The sequence below is a fragment of the Bactrocera oleae genome, chromosome 3 (assembly GCF_042242935.1).
Source record: "Bactrocera oleae isolate idBacOlea1 chromosome 3, idBacOlea1, whole genome shotgun sequence".
In the NCBI taxonomy this organism is placed as follows: domain Eukaryota; kingdom Metazoa; phylum Arthropoda; class Insecta; order Diptera; family Tephritidae; genus Bactrocera; species Bactrocera oleae.
The window spans coordinates 24,044,656-24,065,928 of NC_091537.1; the positions used below are offsets into that span (position 1 = coordinate 24,044,656).

General features: G+C 35.9%; 1 protein-coding gene across 1 annotated transcript in view; it reads right to left on the minus strand.

Moving 5' to 3' along the window:
• Positions 1-17,636, minus strand: part of vkg (Collagen alpha-1(IV) chain viking) — a 39,598-nt gene extending 21,962 nt beyond the window's left edge. The window contains exon 1 of the mRNA XM_014240706.3: positions 16,940-17,636. Coding sequence (XP_014096181.2) covers positions 16,940-17,080 — 141 coding nt within the window. The 5' untranslated portion in view covers positions 17,081-17,636. The remainder of the gene's footprint in view (positions 1-16,939) is intronic.
• Positions 17,637-21,273: the final 3,637 nt, after the last annotated feature.

Below are 21,273 nucleotides of genomic sequence, written 5' to 3' on the forward strand. Positions count from 1 at the left end.
GCAGATAGACGGATAGACGGACATGGCTAAATCGGCTCAGCTCGTCATGCTGATCATTTTGTATATATATATTTTACAGGGTCTCCGAAGTTTTCTTCTGGCTGTTATAAATTTCGTGGCAAACTTAATATACCATGTTTAGGGTATAGAAAATTCTTGATACAGCATGCACCCGCGGAATTTGCGATTATCCAGCAGATGGTGGAATACCTACATACAAGTATGTATAGCTTTATATATTAATTTTATAGAAATCTTACTTATCTGAGAATTAACCATAGGGATCTGATGTTGAAGGTGAAACTCACGTGAAATTTTCAGTGGTAAGTAACTACACAGCATTTACCTTAGTAGCGCCGCTAGTCAGCCGGTGCGTATGAGTAACCATATAACTCTCATTTGGACGTTCAATAGTAAACATGGGCCTGTATGAACAAGTATTTCCAGAATATCTTATCTGCCACTCAAACAAATGTAATTTTCTGACAATATATAAATATATGCGTACACTGCTGTTGATTAATGAAATCCTTGACCTATTTCATTCGTAGTTTGAGTCATAAACACTACACGTATTTACTATTAGCGATAAAAGTTTAAAGGCACGACGAACCTAACAGGAAATTACGAAGTAGGTTTAAATAATCGCAATAAGGAGAATATTAAAAAATAAAACCAAGGAATGGTATGAGGAACTTATATACCTATACTTAGCGAATTGTTTAAGAAAAAGTCTATATATTTTAATATAACTTTGAAATTTGTTCATTACAAACAGTTGCATTGTCATACCACTGTCAGGCGGACTGAAATGCTTATTTACTTATTGTTGCATGGAATTTATGACCACAACAATAAAATAAACGATGCCAATATTCGAATGCACTATTTTCAACTTACAAAGATCCCTTTACTCAATTTGGTGTTAGTTTATGTACTACTATATATGAAAATATGCATAAACAAATAGGCCTATAGTACAATGTAATGGTAAGCGCCAATGAAAAATAGTAATAAAAATCTAATAGTAAAATACAATGAAAAGCGGCAAAGCGTTGAGCTTGTGGGGTCGTCCATATAAGGTCTTGAGGTCATGAGTTTAATGACTCCCCGTTGCTCTAACATGACCCGCACAAGCAAAATACCCGCATGGTAGGCCATAAATATTCTATTTTGATTTATTATTATTATTAATGAATTATATTTATAAATCACTGGCATTTGATTTTAATTTAGAATACTTTGTAATATGTGGACAGATACATACATATATTTATAAAAATATATTTACAAGTACGTCTTGACACAATTTATTTCAAAAACAACATGTCGTGTCATAATAATGAAATATTAATTTGTTTGCCTACGTATAGTCGTATATTTATTTGTACGCATCTAAAAAAATATAAAAAGCTCTAATCTCCGGCTCAAATTTGGGTTATCAGCGGTTTTGTGGTAATTGGCGCAAAGCCACTGCTGTCGTGTTGGCGCCTACCCGTAGCACGATGAAAGTCAGCACATCAATTTTTTAAAAACACATTATATAAATTTTATGTGTACTTAATTGAATGAATAATACAGTGGTGGAAATAATAAGTAAATGCGAATCATTTAAAAAATATATATGTATTACTTTTTCTGTTTTAAATCTCTCTTACGCTGCAAGAAATTTTATGACCCAAGGTAGTTCATAGTACTAGTACTTATAAACATAATTGTTAATTTAGAGTAATTTAAATATAATCAAACTAGAACCGAAATCTATCTCATAAGAACATATTAGTTTCGATTCGTAATTTTTCTTGAATTGAAAATATCGAAAGGTCCTTAGATATACGAGTATATCATCTTTATACCCAGAACAGAATATAATAAGTTCGCCAAAAAGTTTGTAACACCAGAAGTAAGCGTCGTATATATATATATATATATATGTAAATAATCAGCCTGACGAGCTGAGTCGCTTTAGCCATGTGAATAGTCTCTCAGATGTTGAGATATCCAACTGAAATTTTGCATACATTCTTTTCTCCCAAAGAAGCTCGTTTGTCAAAACCGCTGATATCGAACCACTATAGCTTATAGCTCATACAGACGGTTCGATCAAAATCCAGTCTTTGTACGGAAAACGCTTTTATGTTATTTCACAAGATATCATCTGCATTAAATTTGGCACAGATTATTGTACATACATATATTTAAGTATATCCGCAAAGTTTATACAACAGATCAGACAGGATATGTATATGTTGTAATAGATTATCTCATTCGCATTTTCATTGAGAGAATTGTAGTTAAAAATGCTGTCTGATTTACGTATTGGAAAAACGTTTCTCAGATTTGTCTTATTATTGAGATATGTAAAACATTTCTATACGAAAAGACAACTGTGGAATCTACAGAGCGAATAGCCTATTGTTCCACCAAAATCTTTCACAGGCATGTGGTGGGATTGTGTTGCGGAATTCACGTAACTGTAAAATTATATAATAGTAAAAATATAATAACAGTAGAGCATATCTGTTGCGGGCCTGCTTTCGGCATTCAACAGGTGCATATTTGCTATTTCGGTGGTTAAAGAAAATGCGCAACTTAGGGGAAATTATAAATAGACGCATTTAATTGTTCTAAATGATTTAGTGCGATACAAATTAAGTAAATTTTCTGGCCAATTAACAACAACAGATAAACTGCAATGGGAAGCTAGTAATAGAGAACATAATTTAATGCACTTCTTCAGAACTGCCTGTGTCATGGTCGCGCTATGCTGTGCTGTGCAGTTACTAAGAGCAAGGAATGCACGCTTATTGAACGCGCTGAAATTTTTTTGTTTGGCATAAGCGATAAGAAAACTAGTTCAACGCTGCGAGCAAAGGCACAGCGCTGCATTTGTATAAAATAAAAAACAAAAAAAAAAAGAAATAAAAATAAAATAAACGTGCCAATGAAAATTTTGTCTCGTTGATGATCACATATGCATATAACAAATTGAGTATGTATGTAAACATAAGTATACAGTTATATTTATATTCATAAGGCAATTAATTTGTGGTTGCTGACGCAAAGTATTGTATTAAATTAAAAGTTGTGCATGGAAAGAATTAATAAAATCAGAACACAAAAATAAGAAAATTTAAAAAGATGCTTGCATGAGAAATATGCTTATGCACACACACACTCACACGACAGCAAAAAAGCGTTGCTACATTAAATATGTGCGCCTTTCATTAAAGCGAAATTAGAACATATTGAGTCTCAGTGCACACTATCTGCTGCAACATTGTATACTGAAAAGCATAACAAATAATCACTAAAACTGGCAGTATACACATATGTATGTATACATATGTGTGTACGTGTGACCACTTGTATGAGCAGCGCTTATCAACAACTTTAAGGCGCTGAGGCGGTGTATTTTTTCAAAACCAACTGCCAGCTACTGATGTGTCTTATATTATTTTATAGTTGTTGTTGCAATGCATTTACAATGCAATTTCAAGCGCTAGCCTGACACTATGCCACTGACAATTAATAACAATCTGTCGTAAAGATGTCCAAACAATTATGGCGCGATCGTAAAACGGTAATACTTCTTTATGTACACTCACACACATTCAAACATTTAGCATATTAATGTCCCAGTGGCATTGGCAGTTGCGGGGAAGTGACGGCACCGAACACGAGAACCGCAATGAAGTCAGAAAATGCAACTTGGGGGCGCGAAAATTGCATGCTTTTGCATTTTTTGATTAATACATATACAATACCCATGTATGTGTGTATGTGTATTTTTGTGGCACTATTTGTTTAGCTGTGTGTGTTTCAGCGTGGGCGCACAAAATCAGTGTCAAATTGCTATTTCTGCAGTCCGAATATTATTGCCCCCCGGCCTGCTGCCTCCAGCATCCGCATATGAGTTTGGACTGGTGCTCCGTTGCCGCTTGGCATGATGTCATGCTAGAAGATGGTCTCGCGCCTAAACATTGTGTTCACATGCGCCGATATGTTCACATATGCAAGTATTATGTGCATTCATTTCTTTACGTGTTTATTTGCATTTTCTTAATGTTTTTTTTTTTTAATTTTGTTTTCGTTATAAATGCTGCAACTTCTCAAAATTTTGCGCGCAGAAAAAAGAAATATACCAGTTGGCAACTATGTGAGTCGCATGCGTTAATAAAAGTATATATGTGGCATATGTTGCACATAAACCGTACCCATTTATGTGTGTATTCATGTGATGAGATGCGATGCGATCATTTGGTGATTGCTATTTAATGTTGCTTGCGCTCGGCGCGGTTCTTTGGAACAGCACAGCGCTGCGACTGATGACTGGGTGGAATGGAATGTGGTGCGCCGCTTTTGAAAGGATATATCTGTACATTTGATACTTAGTATGTATTGAAATGGGCTGATTAGTAATTAAGGAAACGGAAAGATTGATTTATTAAATATTAAATTTTTTTTAAATGTTTTTTTTTTTTTGGATTAGATACTATTGTCACAAAAACAATGTATACTAGAAAGCATTTTAGCTCCACTCACAGGAAGTAAATATTGCTTATCAGATGTTTGTAAGGTATTACATACAATTTACGAATAAAAATCTAGGAGTAGTTTACTTTCAAGTCAAAAGCTTCAGGTTGTAATCGATCTCAACTTTGTGTGAATTAAAAAAATAAAGATTCGCCAATCGTTAGAGTGTAACGTTTTTAAAATCAATACTTATTGCATTTCTTAAAAGCGGTATAAAAAGATCTTTGTCTTGATTTAGATTGGTCAGTTTGTATGGCAGCTATATGCAATAGGGCTCCGATCTGAACAACTTGTTCGGTGATTGCAGCAATACCTTGAAATAAAATTCATAAAAAATTTCGTGATAAATATCTTGTCAAAAAAATAACGTTTTCCATACAAAGTCTATAGTTTGATCGCTCAGTTTGTATGGCAGCTATATGCTATAGTAGTTCGATATAAACAAATTATTCATTGATTGGAGCGTTACCTTGAACAATAATCTATGTCTAATTTTGTGAAGATACTTTGTAAAATAAAAAAGATTTCCATACACGTAATTGATTTTGATCGATAATTTTGTGTGCAAAATTTCAGATCGATATCTCAAAAACTGTCATGCTGGTTGCGTTAACTGCGCCAATTCAATATCTTCATTACTTAAAGTTGTTTGTTGTAATGCGACAGTAATGAACACTATAGTCCGATGCAAATCGATACATACATAGCTATATATATACCCAATTATCGTACTGCTAATATGATGTTATTATCGAAGTTGTTAAAATTTTGAAATTACCGGTCTAAGTAAAGCTATTTGAAGTTATCATTAGCTGAGGCACTAGATGCCCTGGACGCTTTTGAATTTGTATGTATCGTTAAATAGGAATGAGTTCAAATGGATGTGAGAGAACTTCGCTCATTTCCGTATCTGCCTATCGGTATAATGCTTGAGAACAAGCAGTGTAGCAGGAAACGAAGAAAAATAAAAATTGAGTAAGAAATAAATGAAATGTGCAAAAGAATAACAAAACAATCCGTAAGATAAACAAAACAGCAGCAGAAGTAAAAAATGGAATAATTAAAAATACTACTGAGTCAATACGAGCGGCAAAAGCAAAAACAAAGTCCGAAAAAAAACAATAAAAAAAATAAAAAGTGAAAACAAGAAATACAAAGTGCTCTGCTAAGCTAAATAAGCTGAATTAATTTCCAATGTGAAATAACGCAGAACGTCAAAGCGATTGCACCGCCAGCAGCAGCAGCAATGCACACACACATACACACCCATGCATTTGTAGCGTAATCAAAGACTACAAGGAATTAACAAGAAATAAAGATGAGCGCGATAACAACAATAACAACCGCAAAACAATGCCCACCGCTGTGGTGGCTACCAAAACATCAGCAGTGGATGCCACAATGAAGGAGCTGCAACGATGTGCAGCATGACTACTGAATGCCCTCATCGCCAAACCGAGCCGCACAGTCAGCCATGCTCCAAAGATTATCCACGACGAAAAACAGAAGTCATAATGCATGTGAATATGTGTGTGTGGGTGTGAGCGAGTAATCTAAACAGAGACTGCTCTTATTCAGTCAACAGAGGCAAGCAGCAGTGCATGGGTGTGCTTAAAAAAAGGCCATAAGTACTCAACTGCACAAAGAATGCAACATTCAGTCAGACAAAATGCAACAAAACAAATATTGCTGATAAAAATATACAAATGAGTTCCGATATGCAAAGGGCATTCATTCACTTTTAAATGCGCGCGCACAGCTTCTGGATGTAAGTATGTGTATGTATATATGTAGTTGCAATGCGGAAGAGCGGCTGATGGGCAGCAACAGTAGCAGCACTATGAGTAACAGATGTTACACGATGCTGTATGCAACAGTGCCACCATGCAGCATGCGTCATATTTGGCATGCGCGTGCTTGGTGTGGCATGCAACTTGTTGCTTTGGCATGAAGTGGCAAAACGAAGCAGCTGAATGGGTTAGCCAGCGACTGTGAATGAACGGAAGAGTGGCTTCACGGTTTAAGAGCAGACATGACATTTAAGAGAATGCAACCATGAGCAGCTATTAACAAATAGCGGTTTGGCTCAGCTGATTATGTTGCATAGACCAGATTATGACAACCACATACGTACATGCATATGTATGTGCGTGGTAATTATGTGAGAGTTCACTTTGACAGTGAAAGACTTTAACCGCCGCAAGTTTGCGGTTTTCCATATTTACATATTTATTTATTTATTTTCCTTTTTTAAAGTCATAAACTACCAGCAGCACATGTTAGAGCGTTCGTTTGCACCATTGCATGTGTGGCAAGTCTAACGATCAAGAAATTTGCCAAGTTGCCGGAGAGTGCGAATAACGACGCGATCATATTACACACCAAGCGGCATTTGCTGCATTTAGTGGCACCTCAGACCTTGCAGAAAGTTTATTGGCCGTGTATACACATACTGTAGCAGTTATGAACACAAAATTAATGTTTCCCAATAACGTTCGATGGGTAGCAAGCTAGTAAGAAACGAATACGCGCTAAAGTATGAAGGAGATTATCTGAGTTGAGCATTCGTTTATTATTCGCTTAAAATAGGAACTATAGCCGTCATCGACTCGCCTTTGAACGCGCTATCTAGGGCGCTGTTCTTTGTATGTCCATGTAAAAGCAACAATATTGTTAGCGAATTGAATTCGATACAAGAGCATATGCGCTTTCATCAATGCTACCATGCTTGGTGTAACGGATTTTAGATTTTAAAAACTTGGGACTTGAAATGAAATATATTGGATTTAGGAAACGTAATACGTTGACACTGCTCGAAACCAGGGGATAACTACACCAACGCTGAAAATATCATTTCTTTAACAATGAGAGGAGCACAACACTCTTTCGCATATGTTAGAGGGAGTGTGAGCTCAGGTTTTATCCGTTAGTGCTGCCCTCTATTTTAACAGCTGCTATAAATTGTTTGATTTTCCGCCTTCTAACGTTTAGCGAATTGAAGTTAGCTTATATATTCTTTATTAACATTAAAAAAATCGAAAGAAAGCCCCTTGCTCAAAGGTCTCATATTTTTGTCCTCCAGGGCTTAAATATGACATAAAACCTTATAAATCAATAATAAAGAGTGTTTTTCCTAGACGTGTGGTTTTCCATGAGGCAACACTTTTTTCGGAGTTGATCTTTTTCAGCTATTACTTGATAATGAACAGACTTACTCTGGAATAACGTTTGCAAATCGCGCAAATTTATTACCAAAATAATAGTTCGGTTCGCGAGACGCATCGCAAAAAAATATTGTTCAGCGATGAAGCTTACTTCTGGTTGAATGGGTACGTTAATAAACTAAATTGTCACCTTTGGAGTGATGATAATAGGCAAGACATTATTGAGACACGGTTAAATCCTAAAAAGATCACTGTTTGGTATTCTCTATGGGCAGTGGGAATCATTGAACCATATTTCTTCAAAAATAAAGCCGGCCATAATGTTACAGTCAATTGGGGAATACTGTAGAGCCATGATTAAAGACTTTTTCATACCTGAATTGGAAGATGTTAATGTGGACGACCTTTGAGGCTAAATGTACATACAGCCAGTTCGTTGGTTATGCGCATTATCTCGCGTCTGGGCCTCTGGCTATGTGTGGAACTATTTTTTGTGGGGTTATATGAAGTCGCTTGTCTACGTATATAAGACAGCCATGGCGGTCACTTGCCCGAAATCATTTTTGAAACATAATGGCAAACACTTATCTTTATATCTTTATAATAAAGTAGGCGTTTTATTTCTTCTTAAGAAACACGTGTCTAAAAACTTATTTATATTTTTCAATATCGAACTACGCCAGTCTTTAATTTTAGAGGGTTCACTTTAAGCTTGCTTCAGGCTTTTACAATGATATTTATACAGCTTTCAGAGTTTGTAGTTTTGGAAACCCTACGTTAGTGCCAAATTCATTGCTACTTTTAACATTCAAATGCGTTTTTAAATGCCATTTGGAATAAAGTATACTCATCATACCTAAATTATTGCTGCTTGCTAGTCAGTCGATTTTGATATTGCCTTAACAAACATATTCCAAGGAGAATACTCGTATGTATGTACTTAAAAACATGTAGTGATTGTCTTATGTGATCATGTCTAAAAATATTAAACGGACAGTCTTCTAATCTAAACATACAAAACCTATGCGCATACATAAATACATACCTACATAAACACGAGTGTGTGTGTGAAACGAAATGACATATGATAGAATGAAATATGACAGAAAAGTAGGCAAACATGTGCATATTCTGAATAGATTTTAATCACAGTACATACTCGTAATCATTGCGCGGTACCGCATACTCAAATAAGTCAACATGTTCCACGGCAACTAGCTTTGCACAATGTCGATGTCGCCGACCAGCCAATGGAACGATAGCGGTCAGACAAAAAAAAATGGAGGCGACGAATGAAAAAAAAAACTAAAAAAAAACTGCTTTGAAGTGGCAAAAATGTCAAGCAAAATAAATCATTGAATAAAATAGCACAGAGCTCTCACATCTCTGTTAGAAACTACATATATAAAGTGAACCAATACGTCTGCAAACACAAATGCCATTTTGGTGTTAGTAAGGAAAATGGCGGCCTGTAGATGGTGATGATTTATCAAGATGCGTCTTTCATAATTTTTATGTTTTGCTCGTTTGCTACATACGTACTAATGTTTGCTGATTTGATTATTTTTGATATTGAAAAAGGCTGTGTGTGTAGTCAAATTTTTGTGATGTCAAAAGGAAATAAGCTGCCATAAAGTTTTCATTAGATTTGATTAAAAATTGTAGTTAGAGCCTTAATACCAGATTAAAAAATTATAAAGACCTGTAAAATTATTTTTTAGTGGATTTAAGTCAATAATTTTGAATTATTACTACTGCATGAACACTGAACGATAAACTTCGTATTTTAACAGTGAATAAATAAGAAAATAGCGAAAGCATCAGCACTGTGTTTTATTATACCCTAAACAAGGTAAAGTTCTTGTATGAAAAACTTTTTTATTCGACAAGATATCTTCACGAAATTTGGTATGGATTACTTTTCAAGACAACGCCACACTATCTGTAGAAGTTTCACAGATCGGACTACTAAAGTATATAGCTGCCATACAAACTGATCGATCAAAAACAAGTTCTTGTAACGAAAACTTTTTAGTTGACGAGTTATCTGCACGAAATTATGAATTATTGTCCAAAACAAAGTATTCAATTGCCCTTGTATGGAAAACCTTTTTTATTTTACAGGATATCTTCACGAAATTTCGCCGAAGAAATTGTCTAAATCGGATTATTATAGCATATAGCTGTCATACAAATAGAAAGAACAATTTTTTATTTGTTAAGAGTATTTCCACTTTGGTGCAACCGAAGTTAACGTTTTTTTCTTGTTTTATTAATAAATATGTTCTAATCACCTAATCACTTAGTTGCAAGCACATTGTAAATAACTGTATTTCCATATGCCCTCCTGAGTTCATTGTTGCCCATGTTATCTAGTTCATTTTGTGTTGTAATAATATAAAAAACAAGTAAGGAAGGGCTAAGTTTGGATATAAACGAACATTTTATACTCTCCCAAAGTCAAATGGTATACTCGTTTGAGATTTCTTTGTGGATTGACTGATATTTTCGGTAGAAGGTCAACTATAGGTACTGGGGTCCACATATTCAGTACCTAGGGGCTTGAACAGTTTTGGTTCGATTTAGAAAATTTTTGGTCACAAGGTGGCATACTTTAAACGTATTATTCACGCAAAGTTTTACGCCGATATAATCATTGTTGCTTGATTTGCATAGTGGAAAGTGAAAGAATCAAGTGGTATTTAAAATGGTGTCATATGGAAAATAGGCGTGGTTGTAATCCGATTTCGCCCATTTTCGCACTATGACATAGAAACATGAAAAGAACGTTACGCACCAAATTTGGTTGAAATCGGTTAAGCAGATCTCAAGATATGGGTTTTCACCTAAAAGTGGGCTGTGCCACGCCCACTGTCTAATTTTGAACGCGGTTCCTATAAAGTCATCTTATACCATCTCAGAGATAAAATTTAATGTCTCTGGCGTGTTTAGTGCTTGATTTAGCGCGCTTTTAGTAGTTTTTAACAGTACCGTTATATGGGGAGTGGGCGGAGTTGCCACCCGATTTCAACTATTTTCACACCGTCAATAGAAGTGCTAAAAATATTTGCTTCCAGTGAATTTTGTTATTATAGCATTAGCGGTTTAGGAGATATGCACATTAAATCTATTAGAGGCGGGACCACGCCCACTTTAAAAAAAAAAATTTTAACTGCAGATGCCCCTCCCTAATGTGATCCTGTGTACCAAATAACAGTCTTGTATCTTATTGCGGAGCTTAGTTATGGCAAGTTATTTGTTTTTGATTAATGGCGTTTTGTGGGCGTGGCAGTGGTCCGATTACGCCCATCTGCAATACCAATCGTCTCACGGTACCATGAAACATGTCTACCAAGTTTCATAAAGATATCTCAATTTTTACTCAAGTTAGAGCTTGCACGGACGGACGGACGGACAGACGGACGGACGGACAGACAGTCACCCGGATTTCAACTCGTCTCTTCATCCTGATCATTTATATATATATAACCCTATATCTAACTCGATTAATTTTAGGTGATACAAACAACCGTTAGGTGAACAAAACTATTATACTCTGTAGCAACAGGTTGCGAGAGTATAATAAAAATTATTATTATATTCGCTAAAAACAAAGAAAAATCAAAAGGCAAACAGAAGACGTGAAAATAAACGAGCAAAATAATGTAGTAAAATGTGCATGAAAATTATCAACATTTGAAGGAAGTCGACAAAGTTTTATATGAACCGTTAGTTTATATATTTATTTTTAAAACTTAGCTCATTGATTATTTGCCAGCAAAGCGTCTACAAATTATCGCAGAAACACATGTGTGTGTATGGTATGAGCATTTGTGTAATTATTCATTTATAGTATGGCAATAGCACATGTGGCACTAAACACGCGAAAAAAGTAGCATACTTCTAGGGGAGACACAGATGTGCCATGTCGTTGTTGCTTTGAAGTAATGCAGATTCTGAATGATGACTGAAAATACGGCGATGATTTGCAGGCATACATTTAAGATCAAGGCATCAATTCGAATATCAACGATTCAAAGAAATATATACAATTTACATATGTTTAAAAAGGGGCCACAGATAATACAAGCAATTATCGAGTTAGCGAAGTTTAATAGAAAAGCAGATTTATCAGGGATGTTAAAACAGTTATATTGTGTAGATAATTGATATAGCGGTACTGGGATATTCTTCAAATAAATTATATATTATATTATAGCTGCAAAAGCATAAAAGATTTGCAATAAATTGTACTTAAACATATTTATATATACAATATATTATTATTATACTCCTACCAAAATTTACAAATTGCTTATCACCATACTTGTATGCCTACCCAACCCGATTGACCTTTCGAATTGGTCAATAAACATTAAAAATAAAAAATAAGTGCTAAAGCAAGTCTATTGCGCCCGATAAAGACTATATTGCAAAATACGTTGTCTAAATCATTTATTATTCCACAAACCAACCGGAAACACACTAAATTAAAATATAAGGATTTATTCATTTTATTTATGAAATTAATCAAAAATGTGCTTTTTTATGTTTAGCACTCGGCATTGACTTGCAGGTTATCGCAAACCGAATTCGGACGGCAAATTCTGATAAGCCTAGCAGAAATCGATTTAGAAACGTTTGTATTAGCAAAAGAACGATGTGCCAAATCAACTGTGTATAGCTTTTTTTAGTTTCTACATGAATTATTTAATAATTTCGATCAGGAGAAGGCGCTTAATGCTTTCTTTCAGCGCTTGCAAGAATAATGTCTCGCGCGATTGTGTTGTATTGAAGAAAGCAATAAGTTAACTGTCATCGAAATCACTTAATAGTAGACCCAGGAAACGGGCTGTTTCGATTCGGGTTCGGACCATAGGGAGAGAGGAGTTAAGTGAGTAGGTTTCATTGAGCATGCAAAGAGGTAATTAGGGTCATGCCTGGACTCATTGCATGCAGGGCATACGTTTTGTATGTCAGGGTCAGGGTCTATTCCGGATAAGTAGAAGTTAACCTGCTACAATACCCAGAAGTAAGTTGCGCGAGCGTTACTCTAGTTTCACGCGGCAACTCCAGCATTTATTCTGCTATGAGTGTTGTTTGGGCGCCAAAGTATGCCATTCACTGGAAGGAGTTAATGAAGGGGTTAATAGTTCCACTGTGAACGGCGTTTAGTACCCGCCGCGTACCTATCGTGTCTGAAATTTGATGGGTTTATTGTTCTAGTTCGTCGACATGATGGAGGAATGTTTTCCTGGTGTTCCTAAGAGGTGGCTCTGCTTGAAGTAGGTAACTGCAGGGATGGTTTCTGCAAAAACATCCGGGCAGCAACTGTATTATGCTCCTAAAAAGGACCTTGTTATGAAGATGTCGATAGGAGACATAACAAGTCATCCTGTTATAGTCCGGAGTGCGGTGTTCTGACAGGTCTGTATCTTCTTCATCTACGTCCAGCTGCATCCAGGCGACCATATTGAAGTGGCGTAATTAATGACCGGCTGGCCGATTGCCTTGTATGTTGCCAACAACGTCTCTTTGTCCTTGCCATAAGTGCTGCCGGCAAGCGACGTGAGGATCTTGTTGCGGTTGTGTGCAGTGTGAAGGAGTGCAGACTGACGAATGTAACACCTAACATTTTAGGGTTGTTTATCGTCGGAATTTGAACGTCATCAACGGAAATATTCTGGTCCAGTCTTTACTCCTTCGTCTAGTTTGTAAATAGCGTGGCCGTGGATTTGGCAGGGGAGAGTTTTAGGCTCCTTACAGTGAATAAGTGAGAAAGTTTTAGGAGATAGGCCTTCACTCTTGGACACATGTCATCAATTCCATTGAACTTTCTGCAATTCTCTCATATATCGGCGACTAGTGAACGAGGTATACATGCAAAAGAGAATATCGTTTTTAAATTTCAAAAAGAAATTTTGCTTTACGAGGCAAGTAACTGTTGCCACAACAGCTCACTTGAAATGCACGTTTGATTGCCATTACAATATGCAAGTGATAGCTGAAAAAGGTTTATTAATAAGGAGACAATTGAGAAATGCGGCATTACAAATATTTAAAAGCACATAGGTATGCGTTTATATATAATAAATTGCATACTAATTGCAAGAAAACTGTTGGCGAATACACTGTCGTTGTTTTTGTCATTTTTTTTTTATGAAATGTAACACTTCCATAATCTTTTGTTTGGCTTTTATCTGAAAGGAAGAGTGTAATGCCAGCAGCAGTTAAAAGCCGAACAACCAGCTTGGCACACAGTATGATCGCATGCCGCCTCCCACCCAAGCACCAAGTACGCAACCCACGTATATGTATCAAGCGAGGAATGATAGAATGGTGCAGTCTGCGCTTAAACTCAGCACAGAACTTTCCATATATATATACATGCATATGCACATAGATTTGTGTGTGTGCATGTGTATATATTGACAATTGATTGTACTTGGGGCCTTAAGCACTCCGGAAATATAATATATGTACTTATGTATAATATATTGTATTTATTTACAACAATTATGCTTAGCCTAACCACAACAACATGAAAAACGGAGACGAGTTTGTCACTCTACTTTGGCTGCATTGTGTTGTCGCAGTTTTTTCTCAGTCTGCTGCAGAGCGAAGAAGCACATATCAGAAAAATGTAGTGCAATACTGCCATAAAATGACCCAATTATTCCATGACTCTTCTGTACTTTCTTCATTTACAGTTTTAATGCTAGACATTTTGTTTGTTTTTACTTTAACTTTTTTCCGCTCTGCGTGGTTAATATATGATTACAAATTGCTGGTGGAATATGAATACGATAAGTAAAGGGAGAAGGCCGGGCTAAATTTCGATTATACAGTTAAATCCTATTTTATTTATTTATGTATTTTGTAAATTTTTTGTGAACGCCCTTATGTGAAATGTTGGTCGACTTTGCAAAATCAATGATCAAAAATAGCTGTGTTAAAATATACGCTAGTCTCTTTAACAATAATTTTACCATTTATAAGTTATTGAATTCGTTCCGTTGTTTCCGCTCTTAAGAGAGACTTATAAGAGTACAATCCCTGAAAATTATTACCATACGTCAAGCAAAATTTCCTGCAACTTTATAAATGCTACAGCGTTTGATATAAGCTTGCTTTCGAGTGCGGAAATTCATCAGTTGCAGATCAGTTTGACATTTTTTTTGTATTTGGAAAAAGAAAGGGTTCAGCTTAAATACTCTAACTTCTTACTGTGACAGCGCTAATGTTACTCTCACGAAGTTGCTCTCGGTTTGTTGTTTTTTTTTTTGAATGTTTTCTGCCTAAACTTTAAGACTTCTGACCACTTCAGACTTATACCGGCAAACCTTAGTAGAAAGGCTCGCATATTGTTAAGAGCGCTGCTCTCTAAGCATTGTGAATATCCGATAATTTTTGCAATCAATGATATGGTGAATATTTTTCTTACACAATAATGTGTAAGAATGTAAATATTTTAGCCGAAAAGCATCATCGGGAAAAAAATTGCATAAGGAAATTTACTACTAAGAATCTTCCTCTTCCCGAGGGAATAACATAATTCACTTCGAATGCAGAATTTTTAGATGTCCTTACATGTTACAACTAACTTTGTTCAATATTTTGTCATTTGAGAAGCTCAAATGCACATCTTAAGATCAAATTTGTACATTTTTTATATAAAATTGTTTACCGTTTATTTATGAACTAGAGATGCCAAAATGTGTACCGATTACAACGAAATCCACATTGTTTTTGATGATTACTGTCCAATTATTCTAAGTTATCATTTAAGATTAGAAATATATTGTAGTTTTTTGAAACTCGACTTAATTTTGCAAAATATTTTCAGTTATCTGGACCATCTTTAGTAACGGTGTTGCCAAGTTTTACCAACAAAAATAGGTTTTTTCACTTTTATGATTATGTACTACAGCAACACTAGTTATATTAGATTTCGTTCATTGTTATAATGGTTGAGACTGTAGTAAAGAAGGAAACGTCAGATACCATGTCTAATATATACTTGTACAACTCTCTGAAATTTTGCACACGTCCTTTTCTCCCCAAGAAAACCGCGGATATCGGACTACTACGAGGTGTGTTCAAAAAATAAAGGAAATTTAAAATTTCGCGTTGTTGGAGAGGCCAATTATCAAAAATTAAATTATGTTGATATACATACATGCCCCTGCAGTACGGAACCTTTATTGCAGTTTTATTCATTTCTTACATTGTCGTGTCGTGTGTTTATGAGCTTGGCGATTTTCGTCTGTTAAAAGAAATGCGAAAAACAATAATGTAACGGTGCCCCAGCCTCCATTTTCGCCCGGCATGACTCGGTATAACTTTTTTGGTTTACCAATAATAAAGAGATCTTTAAAGAAACGTCGTTTTACAAGCATAGATGACATTAAAAGCGCATCGCTGAAAGAGCTAAAAGCTATTCCAAAAATCGAGTTTGAGAAATGTATCGACGATTGGAAGAAGCGCCGGCATAAGTGCATAATATCAAATGGGGACCATTATGAAAGCGGCAACATTAATGTAGACAAATTAATAAAAAAATTTTTCAAAAGAAAACGAAAATTGCCGTTATGAATACACATCCTACAAACTGAATGATCAAATACATGTCCTTGTATGGAAAACTTTTTTATTTGACAAGATATCTTCACGAAATTTCACATAGATTATTATCCAAGACAATGGTACAATCTCAAATATACGTAAGTGCGTGCCCGTTTCTCGATTTGCTGTTCAAATGAAACTATTATTTTTACATTCATTCTCGTTTTCTTATGAGCTGGTTAGGTTTGTTCCGTCACTAAATTTGCCTTTTTCCCAATTTCACCTTTTAATGCTAATAGATGATTTGCGTAGTTCTAAATCAAATTCATCTAGGCAACAATTTTGATTGACTTTTTTAGGATTTATTAACAGACAGTGGCGAGCACGTCACTAATTATTTCAATAGTTGCACAGTAATTATTGTAACAATATGTAGGTAATTGAGTATTAAGTACATACAAGTATATATGAATGCATGAAGTATGTACGCATGATTGAATTATTGACAGTTTTTGTTTAAATAAATTTCGTGAGATTAAAAAAAAACTATTTTAAATTGTTTTTGAGTTATATTGAGAATTATGTTATTTATTGTTTATTTTTTTAAAGGGACACATTTTCAGTCACAATAAAATTAACGCTTTTTACACCATCAAAACATTTTGTTTACTTACCCTCGCATCGGCAAAGCTGTAGTCATTTCGCACGAAGGCAATCAGGTACGTTGCGAAAATCAGCGACCATACATAAGTGTGCGTCATACGCCGTTGGGCGCCACTACCCAAGAGACCTAGATGGCCTCTGGGCAACTTCATGATTGTTATGCTTCGATTGGGCGCCAATAAGTCACGACTCCACACTTCCAACGCTACAGATCCAATGGACGTGCGGCAATACAGCAAACACTATTATACCGTGGTATTATGAATGAATAACTTCTCAATATTGTTTTTAAACTATATACTTAATAGTTAATTTGCATTGAGTTGCTCCCACAGAGCAATGAATCGTAGTAATTTTGGGTTTTATCTGTCTATCGGCAATTGCACTAAATAATTAGAATGTTCTGAGGAATGTCGCACTGTGAGTAGCTCTTTGCACAACTCCAACTTAAATTTATCGAATTTGGAAGATTCCTTTTATTGAATTAAATATTAAAAAACCGTATTTGAAAGTTTGTTTTATTCGAAACTAAAACGAAGGCTACGACTATAACTACGACAACGGAATGAACACAGGCGCACGACGTTATTGCCGTTGAGCGGCGTTACATCCAGTCGCTGCGAGCTGCTGAAAATCTGTCTCGATGATCGGTCGTCGAGCACTCTCCCCACATGGAGACCGACAAGCGTTCGAAGTGGTACTAAACACGCGACAATCGACGGATTTTCATGCTGCTCCAAAATCATTATGCGCGCGAGCGTTTCAACTCTCCAACACAATTGCATCGGTCCGGCAATGCATTAGTAGTCGTGTGCCCGAGTGCTCTCATCAGGTCACGGCTGGCAGTAAGTTAGCTTGCGCGAATACGCCTGCACCCGCACGAGATGAGGTAAAGCTGCATATGTGTGCGTGGGTTACTTGCTTGCGTTTGTGTTGGTGCCCGCCGCTGTGTGGCTGCGTGCGCTCTTGCGTGTGTGTGTGTGTAAAAATATTGAGGATTTTAGATCGGACGTGCGCGCCTCATTCGATTGCCTTGGAGCACGGAAATCGTGAAATGGGTTTTGAAACTTAGTTGGCATCCAAGATGTGCTTGTAAGTTTGCATTGTAGCCCTGCAGCCGCAACTCTTTGCGCCCCTACGTCTTTAAGCTATGCACGTCGGCGCTTGGCTATTACAAAACCGAGCAGTAAAGTTTCTTCCGAGATTATTTGAAGGTTTTCGAATCTTCTGATAAGGCGGATGTTGCTGCGTATTTCCGTTCACAACACAACCCTGCGAAATTGTGTCGCATGAAGAGATTTAACTTACTTATTTGTAATGATTGAAACAAATCTAAACAGCGAGCACATATGCTGATATTTCTTTCAAGTGTGTTGCGCTTGGGAAACTTGTTTTTCTTAAATGTTCTGAACTAGTATTACTTACAAAACTTGGTTTGTGAGGCCTTGATAAACATGGTATATGTCCAAATAGGTAAATATGTATGTACACATGTTTGTGAAATACTACGATTTAAAGTGGACATCAATTCTAAAATTAGGCAAGGTTTTGCGATTAGGTACTCTAAATGGCCGTCAGTAGGTCAAAAGTTCAATTTGATTATTGGTTGTACCCAAGAGGCTTATGTCAGCTGATACACATTTGTATTGTATGATTGAGATAAGCAAAGTTAGCGAACGCACATCAGGAAATCAAATAAAGCTTCGAACCTTGCAGACCTGGTAAATTTTAGTTTTTGATATGAGATTGAGAATAATATGCGTATAGCACACTGCTACTCTATAATTGCTAGCTTAGTACCAGAATACTGAGGACTACGTATATAAAATTGGAATCATAATTCATGCTTATCAATGAAACTTATACCCTAAACAAGTTCAACCCCAAATTATTTCCGTTTCATTTGCAATTAAGAGAATTTTCAAAATGTAACCCTTAATTGTTCTAAATTTACCTTACAAAATAATACACTTAACTAACTATCCAAGTTTATGTAAAAGTTTCCAACTTAAAAATTTACAATTCTGGAAGTCGATATAGTCAAGTGGTCATTCTCAGCAGACGAGTCTCTAAGACTTGGTTGGCAAATTATTGACGACCGGTTCATGAATGAAAGAATTTAGGCAACAATTTGTGCAGTAGTCAAAGAAAATGTTCAGAAACCCACATGTTGATGTTGATGTTGATTAAACTGCACCGAAGCTATAATACTCTTCACAGGTGCGTTTCTTATATCATAAAATATACATATATATATATATATATATATATACTTGTATATATAAAGATCTGTATCTCTATTTTAAGCGACCAGTATGGATGGCAACTTATCTTCTAGTGTCTTAGTTGTTTAACGATACAAGTATTTTCAGTAATGCTTGGGTTATAAAATGGACTTCAAAATAGGCCAGATACTTTGTGACACATGACTTTTCACCAAAACGTAATTAATGTTACACCTATGGTTGATTTGATTCACATGTAAGCCTAAGACTAACATGAAGATTAAAAAGTTCCTATTTTAAAGAAAAGATGCGATGAATCGGTCGTTTGTGAGTTCATGCAAAAACCAACTTGCCGAGAGCTTTCGCATACCAACAAGTCCGACACATTATTTTGATATCTTAAGCGTTTCAGCTTTCTCGATCAACCTAGTTCTACGGTTCTCCACAATAATTGTTTATAAATATTTTATGTTTAGGTCTGAAAAGGATTTTTCGCCGTCCAGTGGATTATTGTTTTTACTCACAAACCCCATATTTAGCATATCATTTGCAAATAGTTGCTTTGGCTAGCTTAGAGTTCGATAGTGCTTTATGACCCCACGAAATTCTACTTTGAAATATTACACCTTTATCATGCACCACTTGCTCAATAGCTGTGGAATATATAATGTCTATTAACAGTCAGATCTAACTACATTAAAGTCTAGCTGGTCAGCGGGTTTGTCCCGGTTTGGCCGAGTTAAGCGTCCCGGCCATCCCGGGCGTAGAAATTAAAAAAAAAGAATGAATTGAATCAAATTGTTTTGCTTTCTCACCTATTAAATGTCGCGATTTTCAGTGAATTATAATATGGAAAGAATCGATGACTAAAAACAATGGTCCCGGATTTTGCCGGGAAAAATATGGTGACCTAAGTTCGGCGGTTCACCCTTATATATACGAGATAAATATTTCAACTCTCCCTATACATCAATCCCTATATTTTTTAACATTTTGCACATGTTTATACTATTGCAACATGTTCACCTAACGGTGAATTGTATCACCTAAAAATAATCAAGTTAAATGGAAGGTTATATATATATATATAAATGATCAGGATGATGAGATGAGTAAAATTTAAGATATCTTAATGAAACTTGGTACATGAGTTCCTTGCTAAAAATGTAAGTTCGTAGATGGGCGTAATCGGGCGTAAATTAAGGTATAAAACTGCAATTTGGTACAGGGGTAGCAAGAAGCACATGTAGGCTATAAAAATGTTAAAAAGTGGGCATGGTCCCGCCCTCTATTAGGTTTAATGAACATATCTCCTAAACCATTGAAACTACCATAACTAAATTCGCTTAGGACAAATCCTATAAGAACCCTTGCCGACAGTGTGAAAATGGATGAAATCGAATTATATCCCCGCCCTCTCTTAAAGCGCAATAAGTCAATAACAAAATGCAGAGACATAAAATTTTACACCCAGGATGATACACGAGGGCTTTATAGGAGCCGGGTTAAAATTGGACTATGAGCGTGGCACCACCCACATATAGGTGAATCACATATCTCCGGACCTACTATACCAATGGCAATGTTAAATATCTGAATATATTTCTGACAGTAATAAAGTTTATGTAAAATTCATTGAAAGCGGCCAACTCTCTATACATTACTTACGTTTACTGCAAAACTCTTGCCTGCATGGACACCCCGTCCTTTTGCGTAACTTCATCCGTTCCAATAAAACAAAGACATCCAAACACATGTACAAGTATTTTTACGTTTGGCACACACATCCATACATAAACACAAATGAACTCATATTTGATATGACTATTTAGTTACAAGCTGTATCGCTGAAAGCCTGCGCAGAAACATATACATATATGTATATAAGCATATATATCATACTTGTATACATATGTGTAACTACATAACATATTTCATGTAGTGGTGGAGTACCTATGTATATACATATATTTGCACACGACGGATATGCCGGCACGTCGGTGTTGTCATGAATGGGTGGCATGTCGCAAGATCGGCGCAAACATAATGCGCCAACCAATGGTCTGGCACAATCGGTGTAGCCGAGCGCACATCTTGTATCTGGTGTGCATGTACTTATG